The sequence below is a fragment of the Mytilus californianus genome, unplaced genomic scaffold, assembly GCF_021869535.1.
Source record: "Mytilus californianus isolate M0D057914Y unplaced genomic scaffold, xbMytCali1.0.p SCAF_10, whole genome shotgun sequence".
NCBI lineage: Eukaryota > Metazoa > Mollusca > Bivalvia > Mytilida > Mytilidae > Mytilus > Mytilus californianus.
In genome coordinates, this window is record NW_026262582.1 from 44,532,851 (window position 1) to 44,553,985 (window position 21,135).

Sequence of the window (21,135 nt, forward strand, 5' to 3'; positions counted from 1 at the left end):
CATACATGGTATGAAGCATCCATGTCTCCAACCTTCTAAAAATATAAGCTTTATACAAATAGTTTATGCGCCCGCTGCCGCTGGATATATAGTAATACCTATGTCTGGCATAATGAACTGCGATGAGAAAATCAAAGTGCTTGTAAGCACTGGAGGGTAAAGTTTGCTTTAATTTATCAGTGGGAAGTCAAATTAAACATTGCATTGTATAAAGCATTGGTTGTAGTTGATTCAACTACAATAATGGACAAAGGAAGATAACTCCAATTTTAAAGATTTCTTTAACAATGACATCATTGACATTTTTAGTAAAAATGTTAGATTCATGCACCTTGCACAAGTTATGTAATTTTCTTGACAAGTAAAACATCATTTTGTAACTTGAATATCTGAGCATATATTTCATTGATAAATTTCTGGAAATGTTCTTGGATAGGATGTTTAGAATGTTATGATCAATGCACTATATTTTGTGTATCCAAAAGTAGTGATAAACCTTGGAAGATTTAGAAATCAAGTCAGTACCATAGGCTTTTGATTGCATTTCATGCAATCTTTACCCAAAAACCTGTGTAATCTCCAAGGAAATTAGAAAAAAGCATCTCAAATGCTTAGTCTAAATTTAGCGAAAAGGATAATCCAAATAATTATTACACTTCAAATGCATACTTCAAACAAAACTATCTCTTATTACTTCATTTTTGCTTTTGAACAGATATATCTGTTCAGAGGGTTAGTTGGTTAAAATAGCAGCTAAGAAAAGGTAAAATTTCTTGAACAGCAAGGCATCTGTGTAAATCCCATCGGTGGTTAAATATGAGCAACAATCAACTTGTTAAAGAAAATACGTGAAAAAATATACTAAATTATAAGTATCAACCAATAAAAATCTAAGATACTTACATCAGGTGTAATTACTTTTAAAATACAACATAATAGATAAACTTGAGTAATAATTCTAAAATTGTTTCTGCCTACTGTGGCTTCTTTATCATTTGTGGGATTACAACTTTCATGGATTTTGTGGGTAAAGTTAAATCACAAATTTAAATGTTCTTCAAAGTACAAATTTAAATGTTCAGAGAAGTACAAATGTTCTATAGGTTTGTAAGCAGACTTTTGCAAAACTACAAAATCAAATACCCAAGAAAATGCAACTTCCCCTCAATTCATGAAGATTTGTACCCACTATGAGTAAATGAATACACAATAACATTTAATAACATTAAAAATATAACATAATACTGTAAATTCAGAAATTATTGCGAGGTTTTTATTATTGCGAATAATGCAACTGAGTGAGTATCACAATAATAAGAACTCGCATTCAGATAAATTATCTGATACATATATCTATGTGCATATTTTCCAGAAATAGCAATAATAAATCTCGCATTTATGTCCATTCTTCAAAAATCGCAATAGTAAATGCATGCAATAATTTCTGAAATTACAGTAGATAAACTTGATTACTGAGGTCAATCAGTGTAAATGATGGATGACACAGAAAAATCTGACAACCAATTATTAACTGTTAATCTATATTCCAATATTGGATTTATATATACATCTATCAAAGATCAAATTGAAAGTCACACAGACAAACATTTCCTATTCTGTACTTGGAATACTTGCATTGCTGATTTGTTGAAGTTTAACTGTACTAGCTGGATAAAATAGTTTACCAATACAAACAGCAATTTGATAAAACAAATTATTTATAAATATAAACAGTACTACACTTTGTTGTTGTACCCAATGCAACCACACTCAAGTCACATTTAAATATTAAATAAAACTCAATCCTTCGATAAAGAAGTAATTTTTCCTTATAACGTATAATGAAATTGCACCATATAATGACTATGTTCCCTTAATTTTACATTATTTACACTGCACAAACAAGTTTCTTGTTAATTAAAAACATTTCTACATAATTAAATAGAGATTCATCTTCATAAATTGCACAAACGACAGTCAAAAAAATATATACAGCAGCTCAAAATCATGGAACTTAGATGTGTTATGTAACAAGATGGCCTTACTCTATAAATTCATAGACTGAACTGGAATTGATATTTATGAATGAATCACACCTGTTGACCCAAGGTCAATTTGTGTAAATGAGTTCATTGAACAATTAGTTCCTAATGTATGTAGTAACATGAGCATTGTGACATATATGAAATGTATGGGAAAATGCATAAATTTAAAAGTTGTCTTTCAATAAACTAATGTGTAAAAAACATACATATACAATTTCATTATCTGAATAAAGACATACATAATTAGAGTACTTTCTGCTACTTTGCTTTACTTAAAGACAGAATGAGTTTCAATTTTCCATGATTTTTCTGTCTGTCAAGTGTAAAAACCTGCAAGCACATATAAGACACCTATGGCACTTGTAACCAGCAAGCTACTAATAACACAACATCAAAAAACTAATTATCTACCAATCACATCCTTCTAATTTACATGATTTTAGCAGACTATAATGTTACTGATACATGTCATATGTGGGTTAAATTATTTGTAAAATTCTGGCTAGGTGATGTTTTATAAATAGCAGAAATTAATGGCAGAAACTTCTTTGCCATTGCAGGGGTTCAAATTAGCGGTGGCTGAGGTCCACGACCTTCCATTTTTGCAGTCAGACTCTCGTTTTGGTTACAAGCTACGCCCGACGGACCTTCGGTTTGAAAGAAAATAAAAATAAACTTTGCCGACCTTTTTAAACAAAAATTTCCAAACAATCTCAAAATTTATTTTCATCATTATTATTCATGACAGCGATGTTCATTTTGTTCAACCGCTAGCTTTATACCGAAAATTGCCAACTAGTAATGTGTAAATCCGAGTAAAATCGTATCTGACTGACAAAACAACATTGAAAAACATTGGATGCCATAAACCTGAAATGAAGAAAATAACAAAAATCGGATCCAATTCCGGAGCGGATAAGGGTAATTCCGGAGCGGATAAGGGTAATTCTGGGTTTGCCGATCAAATACAATTAAAAAATAATAATTCCAGGCAGTTGATAAAATATAAACACTAGAATTGAAAAGCAAAAGTAGGAAATATTTTTTTACAAAAACTCAAAATTACTTTTTCATAAATTTTCATCACAAAATCCAAAAAAATGTGACAGTAATTTTCTTTATCATTAATAAATATTGATATTACATGTAGATTTTTGTATAGTATAAACGTATTAGAACAATTCCAAGGGGTAATGTCTTCTCAATTTTAAAGGACCAGTACAAATCTGGAAGTTTCTTATCTTATTTTCACAGAGGAACTAATGCATTATAATAGTGCAACTAGATATGATACACTTAAACCAGAGACATATATACACATGTATATACGTCTCTGCTTAAACAGTTTTGAATTTGAACCGTCTTATAAAATGGTATGAGTTGTAATAAATTACCAATAGTTGAGACAACACACCCACCCATGATGACACCCTCCTCAATAACAAAAAAAAATAGATTATCTGAATTATAATATACAAGACAATTACAATTGATATTAAATATTTTATACAACAGTGACTTTGACAATGAAACAAGTTGACCTAACACCAACAGCACATTAATTTTGTTACTAGTATCTTACTATGTTAGGAAATATTTCAAGTAAAAGTAGGACCTGGAATTTAGGTTGTGGACCTTTCAGTTTGGAGTGTCAAAGGTCCTGGACCTTCCAGTACCAAATGTTAATTTGAACCCCTGCATTGGAATCAGTCAAAACAAGAAATGATTGTAACAGGATGCTGTTACGAAGTCTCCCAAACGAAGCTCCCATAATTCGTAATTCCCAGGGTCGCCTGACATTGGGCTAAGTCCAGTGAAAATTGGTTTGGTCCAGTAAAGTTATATGCATTAGTGATGCCTGGGGACTAACCCTGTATATCATTCAAATCATCTTGGCATGACAAACCAGAATATATATGGTTTAGGGGTGGGGATCTCGACCATTTACAAGATATTATAACTTTCTCAAATGGCAGGGGGTCGGGATGACCCCTGAAGACTAACCCTGTATATCATTCAAACCATCTTAGCATGACAAACCAGAATATATATGGTTTAGGGGTGGGGATCTTGACCACTTACAAGATATTAGAACTTTCTTAAATGGCATGGGGTGGGGGTGACCCCTGGGGACTAACCCTGTATTTCATTTCATGTGCTTTGTCATGACAAACCAGAATATATATGGTTTAGGGGTGGGGATCTCTACCATTTGCAAGATATAAGAACTTTCTCAAATGGCAGGGGGTTGGGATGACCCCTGGGGACTAACCCTGTATATCATTCAAACCATCTTAGCATGACAAACCAGAATATATATGGTTTAGGGGTGGGGATCTTGACCACTTACAAGATATTAGAACTTTCTTAAATGGCATAGGGTGGGGGTGACCCCTGGGGACTAACCCTGTATTTCATTTGATTTGCTTTATCATGACAAACCAGAATATATATGGTTTAGGGGTGGGGATCTTGACCATTTACAAGATATTATAACTTTCTCAAATGGCAGGGGGTTGGGATGACCCCTAGGGACTAACCCTGTATATCATTCAAACCATCTTAGCATGACAAACCAGAATATATATGGTTTAGGGGTGGGGATCTTGACCACTTACAAGATATTAGAACTTTCTTAAATGGCATAGGGTGGGGGTGACCCCTGGGGACTAACCCTGTATTTCATTTGATTTGCTTTATCATGACAAACCAGAATATATATGGTTTAGGGGTGGGGATCTTGACCATTTACAAGATATTATAACTTTCTCAAATGGCAGGGGGTTGGGATGACCCCTGGGGACTAACCCTGTATATCATTCAAACCATCTTAGCATGACAAACCAGAATATATATGGTTTAGGGGTGGGGATCTTGACCACTTACAAGATATTAGAACTTTCTTAAATGGCATAGGGTGGGGGTGACCCCTGGGGACTAACCCTGTATTTCATTTGATTTGCTTTATCATGACAAACCAGAATATATATGGTTTAGGGGTGGGGATCTTGACCATTTACAAGATATTATAACTTTCTCAAATGGCAGGGGGTTGGGATGACCCCTGGGGACTAACCCTGTATATCATTCAAACCATCTTAGCATGACAAACCAGAATATATATGGTTTAGGGGTGGGGATCTTGACCACTTACAAGATATTAGAACTTTTTTAAATGGCATGGGGTGGGGTGACCCCTGGGGACTAACCCTGTATTTCATTTCATGTGCTTTATCATGACAAACCAGAATATATATGGTTTAGGGGTGGGGATTTCGACCAATTACAAGATATTATAACTTTCTCAAATGGCAGGGGGTCGGGATGACCCCTGGGGACTAACCCTGTATATCATTCAAACCATCTTAGCATGACAAACCAGAATATATATGGTTTAGGGGTGGGGATCTTGACCACTTACAAGGTATTAGAACTTTCTTAAATGGCAGGGGGTGGGGGTGACCCCTGGGGACTAACCCTGTATTTCATTTAATGGGTTTTATCATTTAGAACATTTTCAATTAAAAAGATTGTGTCTATGACAAACGGTTTTCAATTTATAATCATTTGAAAATTTTAAAAAATAAAATCCCATAGGGTTCTATAGTAAAACCCTCTTTTCTTTTTGCCCCTCAAAATACCCCTTTGTAAACCCCATTGCACAAACAAAACCCTGATTGCACCACTAGACATGTTAGTCTAACATATTGTGAAATCCTAAGTTAATCTGACAAGCGGTTTTGGAGAACGGGTGCGGACAAGTTCAAATTTAAAAGCGGCGGAAGAGGAAGAGGAAGAAGAATAATAATAATAATAAGAACTGAGCAAAAACAATAAGTCTTCCCAAACTTCGTTTGGGAGACTTAATAACTGCATACATAACATCTGTCAATATACAGATTCTGTGTCAACTTTTTGCTTACAAGGATCATAGGAAATTCTACTTTCTGTTCTGGTAATTATTACATCAGCCAATGAAAGACCTGCTTACACATGTTTAAAGGTGTGAACAGCCAATGAAAGACCTGCTTACAATATTCTAAATTGAGTATCCTTACAACAAAACCAGGGAATTTGGAAATCTTTATAACAGAAAGCAGAACTGAGCGCTGTCAGATCTTTGTAAGCAAAGCATGGACACAGCATCCGTATTTTAATGAGATTGACAACAGCTGATATTTTTATCGGAAGAAACTTCTAAGTATATTTTTTAACCATGGTACACAACGTACTACCCTCATCGGTTGAGGTAATGCCACTTCAAATGCAGATCCTGAAAGCACCACTATTCACATATAAAACTTAAATATAAAACTTAAATGTATATATTCTATTCTACATGTACAGACAACAAGAAACTGTAACTTATGAACTTCAGGATTCGTTGGCTTAGGTATCACCACTTCAAATTCAGATCTTGAAAGCACCACTATTCACATATAAAACTTAAATGTGTATATTCTATTCTATGTGTATGGTCAGCAAGAAACTGTAATGTATGACCTGCAAGGTTCATTGGCTAAGATATTACCACTTCAAATACAAATCTGATAGCACAAACTATTCACATATAAAACTTGAATGTATATACTCTATTCTACATGTACAGTCAACAAGAACTGTAATGTATGACCTTCATCAACTCCTTTAAAAGTATAAAACGTCACATATTCTTTTTTCACTTCTTTCTGATGTAAAATGTAAAATAATGCCTCTCAATGAATATGGCACTTTACATTGTATTTTTGTATAATTTGCTTTGTATTTCACAAGATACCTTTCTTTTTGCAGCCTTTGTTTACTTCATGGGAAATAAAATCTCAAAAACCTGCAAATAAAAATTCATTGAGATAAACTGTAATCATATATATCAATTTAAAAGATATTTTTTAATTAAATACTGCTTTGAATTTTGATTGTCTCATTGATCTTGGTAACTTAAGACATACAAAATAAATCCATAGCTTCACAAAGCATTTTTCGAAATTTTAGATGAGACAAAAAGTGGCATTTTTTTCAATTAACAGAAATATGTCACAATAATTCATTGATCATAAGTTATGTTTACATTACATTTAACCAAATCTGCCTACTTCTATAATTTATTAATCCAATTTGTTATATTGTATAATAATCACTAGCAAAACTGCCTCAATTATTGAGGCAGCATGCTTGCACTGAATGTGGGAAGTTATGACCTCAATTCAGTCAAATCAGAACAAAGACTTTAAAATGCTGTCCTTCCCTCAAGCACACAAAAGGGGGTTAGGAAAGACGGTATATGGGTAGGATTAGATGTACTCTTGCAATGTTTACTTATTAGCTAAAAGGTTACAAAAATCTAATGAATTTATATGACATTTGGATATGATTGTCCTAATATGTATGTAATATTTTTCAAATTGTGGTGTGGGTTAAGTATTTATCACTTTATTGTCCCTTTCCAAAAAAACCTCTTTTTCTAGTTGCAGTCCAAGGTTTTCACCCTTCATAGAAGAAGGCCATTTTTCAGAATTTGATTTATTGTATTCTACATCCTTAATACATGTAATATGACACAAATAGACCAACCATCATCACTTCATGAAATCTTACCAGAGTGTAGACTCTTTTGTTGTATCTTCAGCTGGATTAACCATGTGACCTTTAGATGGTCCTAGATCTACAGTTATATTTGTGTAGAGAAGTTCATCATGTTTACTTATCACAGAATAATTCATTGTCTTTGGTGAGTTCAACCCATCTTTATGCCATCTACCTCTCCAGCCAAGGAATGCTTCATAACTGTAAATACATAAAACAGGTTACTGCTAATATCTTTGAGCGAGAACCCCAAGGGTTGACTGGGATATAGAAATGTGATCATCCCCTTGCTGGCAGTTAAACTATTGATAAAGTGGGGTGTCCGTTCGGCTGCGTGGAATGTATAAACTTGCAGCCATATTCTGTTTGAATGGAAATGGGAATCTGATTTTTACTGTATGGTGAGAATCACACTCTCCACATGTCAAAGAATCTGTGTGAAAACTCTCTGGTGAATTGCATGTTAAAAAGCTTGCTAGGAATACAAGAGTTCTTCAAGTATAACAGCATATCATATCAAATCAACATGTTCTACTCCTGAATTTGACCCAATGATTGCTCTTCTGTATTTAAAAATATCCATTCATCCATGACTTCTGTCCTCAGCTTGATAAAATATGATACCGAAAAAATTCTCCTTTATATCTTTTCAATGTTCTTATACCATCTCCAACTTAAAGAGAAAATAAGAGAGGAATGTGCCATTGGGACACAGATGCCCCCACTTCTAAATATGCAAGAGTCAATGTACTAATTCAAACATATTAATGTTTTGTTTTCTTTTAAACTTAATGACATTTGTTTCTGTTTGTTATCATAAGAGAGTGATCAGGAGTTTGAGTGCTCTCATTGTTCAATAATTTAATTTTGGATGTAACACGTCTTCTGATTGGCTGAAAGTTTTTTGTCTATCAGCTCATAGACATAATTTTGTCACGTGTCCGTGATGTCATCAACGTTTTTTCATGATTTACTCCTTACAAATTGAATTTAGAATTAAATAATAAGGAATGACTGTAATATTTTTTCTGTCTATTCGAAAAATAACCTCAAAATGTGGTGCACACTTCTAAATAACACATTACGCAGGTTATTCAGTGTGCACCACATTTTTAATATTATTTCTTCATAGTCAGAAAAAATATTACAGTCATTCCTTAAATAACAAACAGTAATGGGGTAACTCAAGAAAGGTGAAAGTGACACCACCCTAATTCAAAATTGATCTGTGTTTGGTGGTAATAAGCATTTTGTATAAGGTTCATAACATTTGGTAGGGGCAAAGTATAGTTATAATGTGGAAACGGCAAATTCACTAACTTTCAATTTATAAAGGGACATAACTCATGAACAGTGAAAGACACAAAAATTTGAACATGTTCTGTGATTGGTGGTAATAAGCATTGTGTATAAATATGATAATCTAAATCTTTTTGGCTAATTTTAATAATTAGATGCAAACTGATGAAATTTTAGAAAATAACTTTAAATACATTTTGTAGACTGATCAATATCCGGTACCAAATAGTTTACCTGTCTCCTGAACAGGTAAATTACATATGTCAGACAACTCATTGACCTTGATTGTAATTAGAGGGTAAAGTAGGGTTTGTTTGGATCGTACTTTCATCATATATATTTATGTACGGTAGGTGAATTTTCAAGTATATAAAGTGGGCTAATTGTAATAACAATAAAGTATAAGTCCCCTTAGTATTTAAAGTGGTGCATGCAAGAGAAAATTTATTGACAAGGGCGGAGACCATCTAACAAGGAAAACGTATTTGTGTATAGAAAGATTAATCTTCAGTATAACAGTTTGTGCATTATATATGTAGTATTCATATTTTAATTATGCACTTCTTTTTGTAGATTGTATGTTATTTGAATGAAACTGATGTCAATTGTGGTGCATACAATTGAGGACATTTGTCTTGTGTTCTATATGCGTTTAATAAATTTTGAAGATGGTCACTGCACCTGACAGTCTCTATAATGGTGTTTGCCTTTATCAATACAGAAATAATTTCATTGTCCGTCAAATATTTGGGACATACATATTTACTTTTTCATGGTTGGTATTAGGGTGTCATGAGAAAATTGGAAGTAAAAAGTACATAAATGATTCATTTTCGGTTGAACAGAGTAAATTAAGAAAATAAGTCATTTTCAGGGCCTAATCTAGGATTTTGAAGAGGGAGAAGTGACTTCTCTGTCCATGAGAGAGTAGGGAGAAGTGGTCAATTTCTTGGAGAAGTGAGATTCCATTACCGTTTCTGTTGCATCATGTTTTCATGTTTATCACTAAGGAAATTGTTTTATATTCAATAAAAGATATACTTGCAGTTTTTTCATATGTTATTGTACACAATGTATATATAGAAAGTTCTTTATAAAAAGGTTTAGACAATATATAGTTGTTATTTATTTATTGATACCATTGTGTTCAAAATAAAATTTGTTGATTGGGACATGAGGGAGTAGCCTAGTAATATTATCAAGATTATGATGCATTAAATTCATGTGCATCTGCCTCATTTTATTTTTAAAACTCCAGAAAAATATGACTCCCAGTCTGCCTCCCAGTTTACCTGATGAATTTCACATGACTGGGAATTTAATTTATATCACCGCTTGTCATTATTTTGCAAAACATTATTGAATGTCCAGGACATTTTGTTAGTTGTAAATTGAGATTATCGTTAAAGATTGTAAGTCTATAAATGAAAATATATTTCAATCGCATATTAATTATCCGATAAAGAGCTAATTTCTATCATTTTTTTAAAAAAATCATCCATATCAAAGAAGTGGTCATGAGAAAAAAACCACTGCTGATCACAATCTGGTCGAGTGTCGTACGTTTGCAATCACATTATCCATCAGCTGTCTTTCTACCTTTTATATTTCAATTTTTATTCAATGAATATACTAAATCTACCATTAATTCCCACCCTTTACCTTCCGAATAGTAAAATTGATCAACTCATGTAAGTAATAAAAATAAAACAAATCAGCTGAGTGATTACGCAACATCCTTGGATGAAAATCATTGTAAAATGATAACTTAAACAGACGGTCAGTTTTCCGTTTGAATAGTTTTGAAAGTTATATCCGAGGATGTTCAAAGTCGCTGTTGTATTTATTTAATTTGATCCTTGACAGTATTAGTCCTGGGTCGTTTCGAAAATCTCGATTTTCCTTGTCAGCCGCCATTTTTTTTACCTGTGAGACTTGTCAATCACAAGTTGTCTCCCTTTTACCGATTTTGATAGCCATTTGACTTCGCTATGAAGTCAGTCGGCCGGCGAGATTTTGCGATTTTCAAAATTCTTTGGCGACTTAAATCATCATTTCGCCGGCAAGATTATGGCCTGATTTTATTGACTAGAAATGTGTGGCTGTTTAAGGCAAAAGGTCAGGTCAAAAAGATCACATAAACTTCAATTTTTTCTGAATTATGTTAAAATGGCAAACCCCCTTTATATGTCCATTTCGGACTCTGCACAACAAGTCATAAATACAATTTATGGAAGCGCTGATACCACTTATAATAATGAACCCACAGTTAAAAAAAGATTTTGAGCAGATTCTGATTGACATATTGATGTTTTGCTTAACATCCAGTGGCAAATATTTCATGCATGTTCAGGAAAAGAGAGCAAATTCTTAAAATATCAAAAGTCAGAATTAACTAATAACACAAATACACAAACCCATGTTCTGATCTTGTTTCTTTTTTATGTCTGACCATCTTAAACCTCCCTATATACTCAGGTGGCCTTGTCAATAAAATTCCTGAGGACTGTAATCTGTAATGTGAAAAACAAATTTTTTTTATTAGGTTGTGTGATTTTTTTCCACTAAAGATTTCTAATATACTACTTCACTGACCCAGTGACCCCTGGAGGTCAGCAGTGTCAATAAAATAAAAGTCAAAGCTATTTTCTGACATTTAGTGATCAACATTTATCTAGTTTCTTCATTTAATTGCACAATGTTGGATTCCTTTAAATCTAAAAATAATAGGAAATTAAAATCCTTAAGTTTGCATTTGAATTTGCAAATAATTTATTCTGACTGTGAATAATTTGAGAAAAATCATGTAAACATTACCCAATAATTTCTATATTTTCTGAAAGATTTCAGAGAAAATTTTAAATCATTCCTTAATACAGAAGCTGATTAATATGTAACAAAAAGTGTCATCCTAAGTGAGTAAAATTAAAATTCGAAGTAATGTCAAAGAGGAAATAATGGCACGACAGAACTGGAAAGTTTGATTTGTTCTTATTGAGGATTTTGTACTGTACTCAACCCAAACCAGAGTGATTTTTCACTGAATCGCCTTTTGTGTACCGATATATAAAGTGTCTAAAGTATTAGTAAAACTGCAAAAGGCAAATAGTATAGGAAAAACAATGTAAATGAGATTTTATTGACAAATTTTCTCCCTAAATACAGAGGTTTGAAAAATCAACACCTATTCAAATCTCTCTCGGTTCATTCTTACCTTGCTGAGAAATCATCATCTTCATTCCCCCATCCCCAGTAAGAGTTAGCAAAACCATTTATTCTGACAAATGTTTCCTTCTTTGTGGCAACAACTCCTCCAGCATAGTTGTAATACATAACACTACAAAAGTAATTAAACAGGACTAATTCAGGCAATTTGTATATTGGAGAGCTATTTTTTCCAAATTGGTCATTTCATTTGGAGCAATATAGTTGTGTAAATCCAATTTTGCTTGAAAGATGTTGAAAATTTACAAATATTGTGTTCTGTTAATTCAGAAATTACTGTAAGGTTTTTATTAATGCTATTATAGGGTAAGTATGGCAAATAATCAGAACTCCCATTCTGATATCTAATACATATATCTGTATGCAACTTTACCTAAAAAGGCATTAATTAGTCTTGCATGTTGGTTGGTCATGTCAAAATTGCAATTATAAATGCTAAAAATTATTTCTGAATTTACAGTAATCATCTTCCATGCATGAATAAGAGTTCATATATCATGTTTATTGAATGACTGCAACATTTACAATGCATATTTTTGTTTAACAGTATTCATATGAATGCTTTTGATATCATATGCCAATATTGATAAGTCTATTTTGTATTGTTGTGTATCTGTCTCACTGTACCAAAAAATCTCTATACATTTTAAAGTATAGAATACAATAATATTAATAGTCAGGATCCTTTTTATTGTGATACAAATGTACATGTATACCAAATTTTTTTTAATTTTCCTGACAATAGATTGTAAAATCAAACTTGAGATTAAATATTCTTTACAACTTATACCTAAATAAGGAAAAAATTTCCTTCTCTTCAAATTTTTTTAAAAATGTTTGGGTCCAATATAATTAAAACTCCTTTACTTTCCCTGTGCATGAATTGATAAAAGAAACAGCTAAATTATTACATTCATATTGGATAATATGACTTATACTTACTGATATCTCATTTCGTCAATAGCAGACGACAGTTGTCTGACATTATTATCACAAAGGTACAGATTTTTATCATTTTCTGGAAGTAGATCGGCATCATGGAAAACAAAACAATCAAAATTTTCATATTTCAATGCTTCTGTAAATCCAACATTCATTAATTTTCCTCTGTTAAAACGATCATTTCCTGCCTGTAAAAAAACACTTATTTATCAATCATTCCAGAATTTTGTTAAATGCAAAGAAACTATATCTTCCATAACGTTATGTTAGGCTGATAGATAATGTCCTTTTTGTGCCAGTTTTATTCATAAATATTTCCATGGTAAATGATAAATATCAAAAGTTACTTTTCAAAATATTTTTACTTGCTCAAGTAAAATGAATGTCAGAATGGTGCCACGTGTGGAACAGGAACTGCTTACTCTTATGGAGCACCTGAGTTCATCTCTGGTTTTGATAGGGGTCATGTTGCTTAATCTTTCATTTATTATATAATGTTAACTTTGATATCATTTTCATTTTTGGCCATGGTGTTTTAATTTATTGGACTTGAGAAATCATATTTGAAAATGTCTAAGAGTATCAGTCTAGTTTAAACAGGGTATATTATTACACTGATCTGAATATAAATGTATTAGAAGCCAGCCATGCACATTTTTTAGGACTATCCAATATTTGCCATTACTCCTAAATGATTCATATTTGTTGGATTACAAAAAATGTAGCAGTAAATATCAGTTTAAAAGTCATTGGATTGACTATAAATCAAAAATTCCTGTTAACAGAGAATGCACTTTACTATGAAACCACAGAGGCAATAAAATGCTTTAGACTTTTAATTTAATTTCTATATGCAAGTCTTATGGTGTTTTTTTTTTAATTGGTATCTTTGATTAAAAAAAAGATATCCTCTTTATCCCTTTTATAAATATGTAAATTCAAACCTGTTCAATTATAAATATTCTGTACTCTATCTGTTGCTTAAATAACATAGGATGGAGTCTGTTCAATAAAATTTTTAGATGATGTGATCTGTCTCTATAAGGCACAACAATTGCTACTTTTTGGTACGATTTACAATCTTTAGGACTAAAATGTCCACCCTTCTTGACAAATGGATACTTCTCTGCTAATTCTGGTATAGGGAATGCATTTACAATGTCTATATTGGTCACATCTGAAAGAAATAAACCGGGTTCAAAAGAATGTTTAAAATTAGGCTAAACCAAATTAATCTGTTGGTCTATAAGTTCACTCCCTCATAATATAATTTTATAACTCATGATATCAAAATTTTTTCATAAAAGTTTTCTGTTTCTTTGATCTCATATCTGTCAAATCAAAAATATTTTGATAAATCAGTTTTCATGGCAGAAAAATAGGTTAAGGATTGTTAACTATGTCAATTGGACCTGCTTTGATACAATAACTGCCCTTGAATTTTTACTAGATAACATTTTTGTTCGCTATGGAGATTCCGTATATCGTCAAGTTATCGGAATTCCAATGGGGACTAACTGTGCACCACTTATTGCGGACCGGTTTCTGTATTGTTATGAGTTACAATTTATGACTCAAATCAGCAAAGACCCATCGAAATAACCTCTGATACATAAATTTAATAACACTTTTAGATATTTGGATGATATATTGGCTCTCAATAATGACGACTTCAGTATGTACACTAGAGAGATTTATCCTGCTGTTCTGATTTTAAATAAAGCTAATACTAACAATGAACACTGTCCTTTCCTGGATCTTGATATCTATATCTTTAACGGGAAGCTTAATACCAAAATTTATGATAAAAGAGATGATTTTTCATTTCCTATTGTTAATTATCATTTTTAGATGGTGACATTCCCTTGTCACCATCTTATGGTGTTAAAATATCTCAACTTGTTCGATTCGCTCGTGTATGTAACAACATATTTGATTTTAACAAAAGAAATCTCTATATTACTGAAAATTATTACACCACGGTTTTCAATATCACAAACTAGTCAAAACATTTACTAAATTTAATCATTGGTACAAGGACATCATTCGTAATATAAATCAACATGCAGACATCTTATACTTTCAGGTATTTCACATCAAATCTTTTATGATAATATTCTATACAAAGCACAAAAATGTCGACATTCACCTCAAAAGCTAACCAAACCTTTAAACAGACTTATTCAGAAGGGATATAGTTACAATACTGTTATCAGGTCATTAAAGATGGCATATTTTGGTATTAATATTGATTCACTCATAGGGTCTTTGCATCCGAAATAAACACATTTATTCTAAAACCAGTTGTTGACATGATACGGGTTATGTTCTTCTCATGTATTTTATGATGGTATGATACTTAACCCCTAATGGGAGAGATTGTGCTTGATTTTCATATGATGATGACATAATCTTTCAATCAGTTTAATTGAGGTCTGGACTCTGGAGCTGGCATGTCAGTAACTGCTAGTAGTCCTTTGTTAATTTATATATGTATCATTGTCATTTTGCTTAGTTTTTTTTTTTGGCTACTTATTCTGACATCCGACTCGGACTTCTTTTAAATTGAGTTTTACTGTGCATATTGCTGTTTTATTTGTTTACTCTACATTGGCTAGAGGTATAGGGGAGGGTTGAGATCTCACAAAACATGTTTAACCCCACCGCATTTTTGCACCTGTCCCTAGTCAGGAGCCTCTGGCCTTTTTAAGTCTTGTATGTGTTTTAATTTTAGTTCATTTATATGTTTTTGAGTTTAGTGTGACGTCCATTTTCATTGAACTAGTACACATTTTTGTTTAGGGGCCAGCTTAAGCCTGCCTCCGAGTGCTGGATTTTCTCGCTGTGTTGAAGACCCATTGGTGGCCTTCGGCTGTTTTCTGCTCTTTGGTCAGGTTGTTGTCTCTTTGACACATTCCCCATTTCCATTCTCAATTTTAAGACTTAAAGTAAAATATTTTTTGTTTTGAAAATATTTTTACAGACTTCATCATGCGCATGTATATAAAAGGACATATTCTAGACAGTGTTCCAGCTTGAATCTCAGGGCAAAAGGGTGCTAGTTGTGTGAAATGGCACTTAAGCATTATAACCCAGATTTTAAGGGCACTGTTGGACAGTGTATAAATTACCTTGAATATTGCTAGGCTCATCCAGCTGGAGAACATTAGTGGTAGTTAAACCATATTCAGAAATTAATGTGTTCTTGAAGTTGGTTCCAGTAAGATTTTTTTTATCAAATTATCATACCATGAAGCAAAGCATATCATTTTGATGTTAATCTAAACAAACTTGTACATTTGGTAAGGAAAATAATCATCAGAAATTTCAATGTTTTATAACTTATACCAGTCTATATGGACTATAAAAATAAACAAGTAGTTTTGAAAGATGGAGTTATACATGCAAAATTGAATGATTAATGTAATTAAATTATCTACATTTAAATTACTTGTTCAAACATATAGTATATATGTGTTATTTAGAGTTATTTATTATCATTTGAATTGTTACAAAAAAGTATTTTTAAGTGCACACCAAAGTGCTACTCAGTAAAAAGTTTTATAAATATAACAGGTGAGACTGTAGATGATCATATTATATTGATGCAATAACATATTGCAGAAGGTATAAACAGTTACTTTTTTCTCCATCATTGTTAAAAATAAATTTGTTGAGTACTCCTATGCCAGGAGGATTATAAAATACAAGAAGTAAAACAGGAAGTGAATCTTGTTATGTTCAAAGTACAAATTTCTTTGATTCTTCTTTAATTTCATACTCATGGTTATGAAACAAAACAATTTTTTACCAATTAAGTCAAAACTATGTATGCCTTTGAAATTGTTTAAGATTTTATTTTTTATGTTATGCCTACTGAAATAATTTTTTTCAGGTGTACATGCTGTACATAAACATTACAAATGGATAAATTGGACATTTCATTCTGTATTAAATATCTAGTATTTGGACAATTATCTTAAATCCACTAATTGGCAGTAAACAATCATCGACTAAGGTGATAAAACTGCCAAAGCATTAGGTATTTAACTTAATCCCATTGTCAGTTAATTATTGCTACACAATCAGGTAACAATTTTACCGGAAACCCCGGTAGGTATGAAATTTGGAAATTTTATTTTTTTGAAAAGGCAGAGGAGTGCATTCTTTTACTTTGGAGAGCAAAAGGGCGGGGGTAAGGGCACCAAGGGCGGGCCGCCCCTCTATTTAGGGCAGGCGGGAACACTGCTAGACTTAACCAAAAATTTCCATAAAATGTGTTCGGGTGGGGCTTGAAAATTTTGGGTATGTAGGGAAGCAGGAAACAAAGCTATATAGTTTTGTTGTCTAATATTTGCAGGAACACCATTTTGCACTGTATTAATTCTTACAGAAATCCTTACCTAGTTTTTCTAATTTTGGTTGGCATATATCCAGCACATTAGAGGCAGACAAATGACTGAAGTCTAAAAGTGTCTTTGGATGTGTAAAGATACAATGGTCTCGATAATTAACCAAGGAGAAGAACAACATTGCAAAATAAACAGTTGATACCGAGAAAAAAGCATATTTTTTCAAGGTTGTAAGGAACATTTTGTATCTTTCTTCTCAATGATGCAAGAAAAATGCTGTTTTTGTGTCCCTTGTATTATTCCATTGACATCTGCTCTCAGGATATTTCAAACCAGTAACAAGTATCATGATCTGAAAAAAAAGATTAAAAAAAGCCATTAACTTAACTTGAATGTAATCTAGCTATTTACAACTTCATCATGTTCATGTTTACTTTATAAAACTATAGTTAATATGCTGATTTTTGATACAAGTCTAACTGTTTTCTGCTCTTTGGTCGGGTTGTTGCCTCTTTGACACATTCCCCATTTCCATTCTCAATTTTATCCCATCACTTTAAGCTCCCTTTTTTGGGGTCAAATATTAGATCCAACAAACAATTTAACAAATTTTCAAGTGTGAGGTTAAAAAGAAAATTATTCACATTGCTGATTTTTATAGGGATTACTTTTCATCTGACTCCTTTAAGACATTTCCATCTGACAAAACATTTCACCATCAATTAGCAACATAAAACATTTTCCCAATTATTATAACTAATACAAACTATCAGCATGATAAGAAGAATACTATTTATGAAGACATTACTGATGAATAAACTGAAGAAACTAAACTTTTTTTTTCTAACTGTACTTTTGACATGTTGTTTCAATGAATGACAAACATTATCTAAAATCTTCGACATGGAAAACACTATCCTAATGCACTGGAAATGCCAAGAAAACCTTTTTCTTATCATGTTTCAGTAATCATAAAGTTCTACAGTGTTCAATTATAAATGATAAAGTATGTACATTATCTTCTACCATTACTACAACTAATACAATTTTTTATAAATATATGTAAAAGCATAGAATATGATCTGTACTAACATGACTAAATCTTAATATACTACTTGTCTCTTTCTTTCTTAAATTTATTTTATGCTGTAATATAAACTGAATAATCTTTTTTGTTCAGAATGACACTGTGCAAATAAATAAATTATTGATTGATGGTGTTGTATGCAACTTTCAGTACTATTGGCTACTACCATGAAAGTCAGTTTTTATTGGTGGAGGAAGATGGAGTGCCTTGAGAGAACCACATCCAACGACAGGAAAACTGTCAATCTTAGTCAATTAATATAGGATGGAACACACCTGCTTTAATTATTAAATGTTAATTATGTATGATTACTGCTAATTGGTATTTATACACAGCCTAATTTGGTGTTATTGTTGAGTGTTTAAAAATCCTGATTGTTGTTTTAACTTGCTTTGATGTAAATACTGCATGTATTTAGCTTGGTATGAGTAAAACTTTGAAGATTTTAAATAAAAAACATGAAAGATAATTGTTTTTAACAGCTTGGCTCCTTTGATCTTATGTGTGTTTGGACAAGTATGATATATATGAATATAGCAATACACTATCCAAAACATGATTACGAATTATTCAACACATAAAAAACGTTGTCAGAATCCCAATTCCTTTTGAAACAATAAAAAAGAAATATTTATAGCAATACACTAACCAAAACATGATTAAAATTTTATCAGCACATAAAAAAACATTGTCAGAATCTCACTTTATTTAGAAACAATGAAAAAAAAAAAATTTATATATATATAAATAGATACAAGTCTAAATTGAAAACAAAATAGATATATATAGAGCAATACTCTTACCTAAACATGATTAAGATTTATTCAACACATTAAAAAAACCTTGTCAGAATCTCACTATATTTAGAAACAATGAAAAAAATATATTTATAGGGATACACTTACCATGCTTACCATTTATTCAACACCAAAATAACGTTGTCAGATTCACACTTTATTTACTAGAAACAATGAAAAAAAATATTTATAACAATACACTATCCAAAACATGATTAAAAATTATTCAACACAAAAATAAAAATACTGGTCGTCAGAATCTCACTTTAATTAAAAACAATGAAAAAAAAATGTCTATAGCAATACATTAACCATGACAAAAATCAAAGCGCGAAAGCGCTGTAAAGGCAGTTAATTACAGGTTGTGTGTATTTTTAGTCCAGTTATATCATTATCTTGCATAGTACATTGTACTTATCAGAGGTGGCTTTCAGTATTTAAGATTTAGAGTTCTCTAATGATATTGAACAAGTTTTATGAATGTCATATTCTGAGCACTATATGAAGGCGATTGTTCTCACTTGTTTATGAACTAGTGCATTATGTCCAGTTTGTACCTTTTTTATCTATGTTTATAGTCAAATACTGTTTAAAATAGTTTGGCATTTTCTTTTTAGTAATAAGTAAATGTTATCAACTGTATTTTATTCAACTTTGCAAATGTGGTTTGTTACTGGTAAGTACAATGTATGGATGATAGTTGTTTCATTGGCAATCATAACACATCTCCTTATTTATATAAAATGATCTATATTCAACGACCTCAGGTACAAAAAAAATGTATGTAACTAAACTATGATTGGAAACCCTTGACTTCTTTCTTTTATATAAACTTTTGATTTGGTACCATAGAACTATGTAGAATAATGTACATTGCAACATGTCAACTCTTTCAATGACAATACTTTTTTTAGAAACTATAACTCCAAGCAAAATTATATTTCCAAGTATAAAGTAATTTATGAATGAAACAAGAGTGTACACGCTGAAATGTCTCGCCTTCTTTACTAATCATTGATTTTATGTTGATAGTCCTAAATATAAAGCTTTATTACAACTGTCACATAAACTTAACATTAACCAAGTAAACTAAACATTGACCAATGAACCATGAAAATGAGGTCAACGTCAGATGAACCATGCTAGGCAGGCATGTACAGCTAACAATTCTTCCATACAACAAATATAGTTGACCTATTGCATATAGTTTAAGAAAAACAGACCAAAACACATAAACTTAACACTGAGCAATGAACCTTGAAAATGAGGTCAAAGTAAAAAAAAACCTACGTGACTGACAAATAGATCATAAAATATTTCCATACACCAAATAAAGTTGAACTATTGCATATAGTATTAGAAAAAAAGACCAAAACTCAAAAACTTAACTTTGACCACTGAACCATGATAATGAGGTCAAGGTCAGATGACACCTGCCAGCTAGACATGTACACCTTACAATCATTCCATACACCAAATATAGTAGACATATTGCATACAGTATAAGAAAAACAGACCAAAACACAAAAACTTAACTATAACGACTGAACCATTAAAATGAGGTCAAGGTCAGATAACACCTGCCAGTTGGACAGTCCTTCCATACACCGAATATACTAGACCTATTGCTTATAGTATCTGAGATATGGACTTGACCACCAAAACTTAAACTTGTTCACTGATACATGAAATGAGGTCGAGGTCAAGTGAAAACTGTCTGACGGGCATGAGGTCCTTGCAAGGTACGCACATACCAAATATAGTTATCCTATTACTTATAATAAGAGAGAATTTAACATTACAAA

The 21,135-nt window shown here is 31.9% G+C and overlaps 1 protein-coding gene across 1 annotated transcript; it reads right to left on the minus strand.

The window, feature by feature from the left end:
• Positions 1-5,916: 5,916 nt before the first annotated feature.
• Positions 5,917-17,794, minus strand: LOC127718212 (beta-1,4-galactosyltransferase 3-like). The gene is made up of 7 exons (XM_052224186.1): positions 17,498-17,794; positions 14,039-14,271; positions 13,095-13,282; positions 12,142-12,264; positions 11,345-11,440; positions 7,641-7,829; positions 5,917-6,873 (listed from the first exon to the last, which is right to left on the minus strand). Exons 1-7 carry the CDS (start codon positions 17,685-17,687, stop codon positions 6,849-6,851), a joined length of 1,044 nt encoding a protein of 347 aa, XP_052080146.1. The 5' UTR covers positions 17,688-17,794; the 3' UTR covers positions 5,917-6,848.
• Between the last annotated feature and the right edge of the window lie 3,341 nt (positions 17,795-21,135).